At 38.9% G+C, this 1546-nt stretch overlaps 1 protein-coding gene across 1 annotated transcript in view; it reads left to right on the top strand.

Annotated features, from left to right (window-relative positions):
• NUP98 (nucleoporin 98kDa) overlaps nucleotides 1-1546 on the top strand; it is a 138305-nt gene that overhangs the window by 98560 nt on the left and 38199 nt on the right. Inside the window, exon 26 of the mRNA XM_011993708.1 lies at nucleotides 728-871. Within this exon, the coding sequence (XP_011849098.1) occupies nucleotides 728-871 (144 nt within the window). The remainder of the gene's footprint in view (nucleotides 1-727; nucleotides 872-1546) is intronic.

Below are 1546 nucleotides of genomic sequence, written 5' to 3'. Positions count from 1 at the left end.
TTTTTGTATTTTTAATAGAAATGGGGTTTCACTGTGTTGACCAGGCTGGTCTGGAACTCCTGACCTCAGGTAATCCAACCACCTCGGCCTCCCAAAGTGCTGGGATTACAGGCATGAGCCACAGCGCCTGGCTGGCATTATTCTTTTTTATAGCCACTTATGTTCCATTTTATGACTGTTGGGTTGTAATTATTTTAAGTCATTTCTCTTATCACTGCCTACCTCTTACATTATTATCTTAAAGTATTATAAATTAAATTTTCAGAAATAAAAATGTAACTGGTCAGAATTTATGCTCATTTTAAAGCTTTATACATTGACAACCTTAGACAGTGAGAAGATCTCCTCTCTGCTCTCAGTGGCTCTCATCTCATTTGAGTATTGATTGATTATTTGTTTAAATTCTGGGGCCAGGCACGGTGGCTGATTCCTGTAATCACAGTGCTTTGGGAGGCTGAGGAGGGAGGATTGCTCGAAACCAGGAATTCAAGGCCAGCCTGGGCCACATAGTGCAACTGTGTATCAATCGATCGATCAGTTGGTCAATAAAAATAAGTAAATAATCAATATTCCCTCTCACTTCCTGAGATTTTATTATATTTGTATATTTTATATCTGAATCATTTAAAATGTTCCTTGAATAAGTGAATATTCACTTCAGTGTTATTGCACACACAGGTAATGACAAGGTAGAATATAGCCGTGGTGATGATTTTGTTTCCCACAGGTGTGGCAGCTCTCAGAAAAGAAGCAAATAAACGTGTGCTCCCAATTGGATTGGAAACGCTCCCTGGCTATCCATCTTTGGTATTTGCTTCCACCAACAGCCTCCATTTCTAGGGCGCTCAGCATGTATGAAGAAGCATTTCAGGTATATGTGGCCAGTAGAGCCAAGCAAAAATCTTGCTGGGTGTTATGTTTTTGCCAGGGAAATCCTGCAGAGAAAAAAAACCCTATCAAATTACATTTCATAATACTTTTAAGTAACTGCCTTTTTTTAAAGTATTGTAAAATTGAAGTGGAGCCAGGAAATCTGATGAGAAACTATCCTTTACTCCTTCCTCTGGACAAGGCTACTTCCCCAAGTGTCTGTTTTTATTTTATTTAATATCTTGAGATTCCACAGTTGACTCTCTCACTGCTGGTTTCCTGCCTCTAAATCAGAGGGTTCTTCTTCATTTCTGATGCTGTCTTATTTCTTTGGGAATTCCCTGTTATACAGCCTGACCTCAGATTTGGTTTATCTTCAAACTTAGTTCTGAAATTTGCCTCTAAATATAATATTTTATATTCCTTGTGAGTTTTGAGGTTAAAAGTATTGTTACTTTTAACATCAGTTCTTGAATTATCTTACTGTTCATATTTCATGCTTGTCTTTCATATTGTTCTCAGAATTACTTGTCAGGAGTAAGAGAACACTAAAGAAACTTGAGTATCTTAAGAATTGTGAGGCCGGGCGCGGTGGCTCAAGCCTGTAATCCCAGCACTTTGGGAGGCCAAGACGGGCGAATCACGAGGTCAGGAGATCGAGACCATCCTGGCTAAC

This window comes from Mandrillus leucophaeus, unplaced genomic scaffold (assembly GCF_000951045.1).
Source record: "Mandrillus leucophaeus isolate KB7577 unplaced genomic scaffold, Mleu.le_1.0 Scaffold432, whole genome shotgun sequence".
Classification (NCBI taxonomy): domain Eukaryota; kingdom Metazoa; phylum Chordata; class Mammalia; order Primates; family Cercopithecidae; genus Mandrillus; species Mandrillus leucophaeus.
This window is presented reverse-complemented; position numbering and strand designations above follow the sequence as displayed.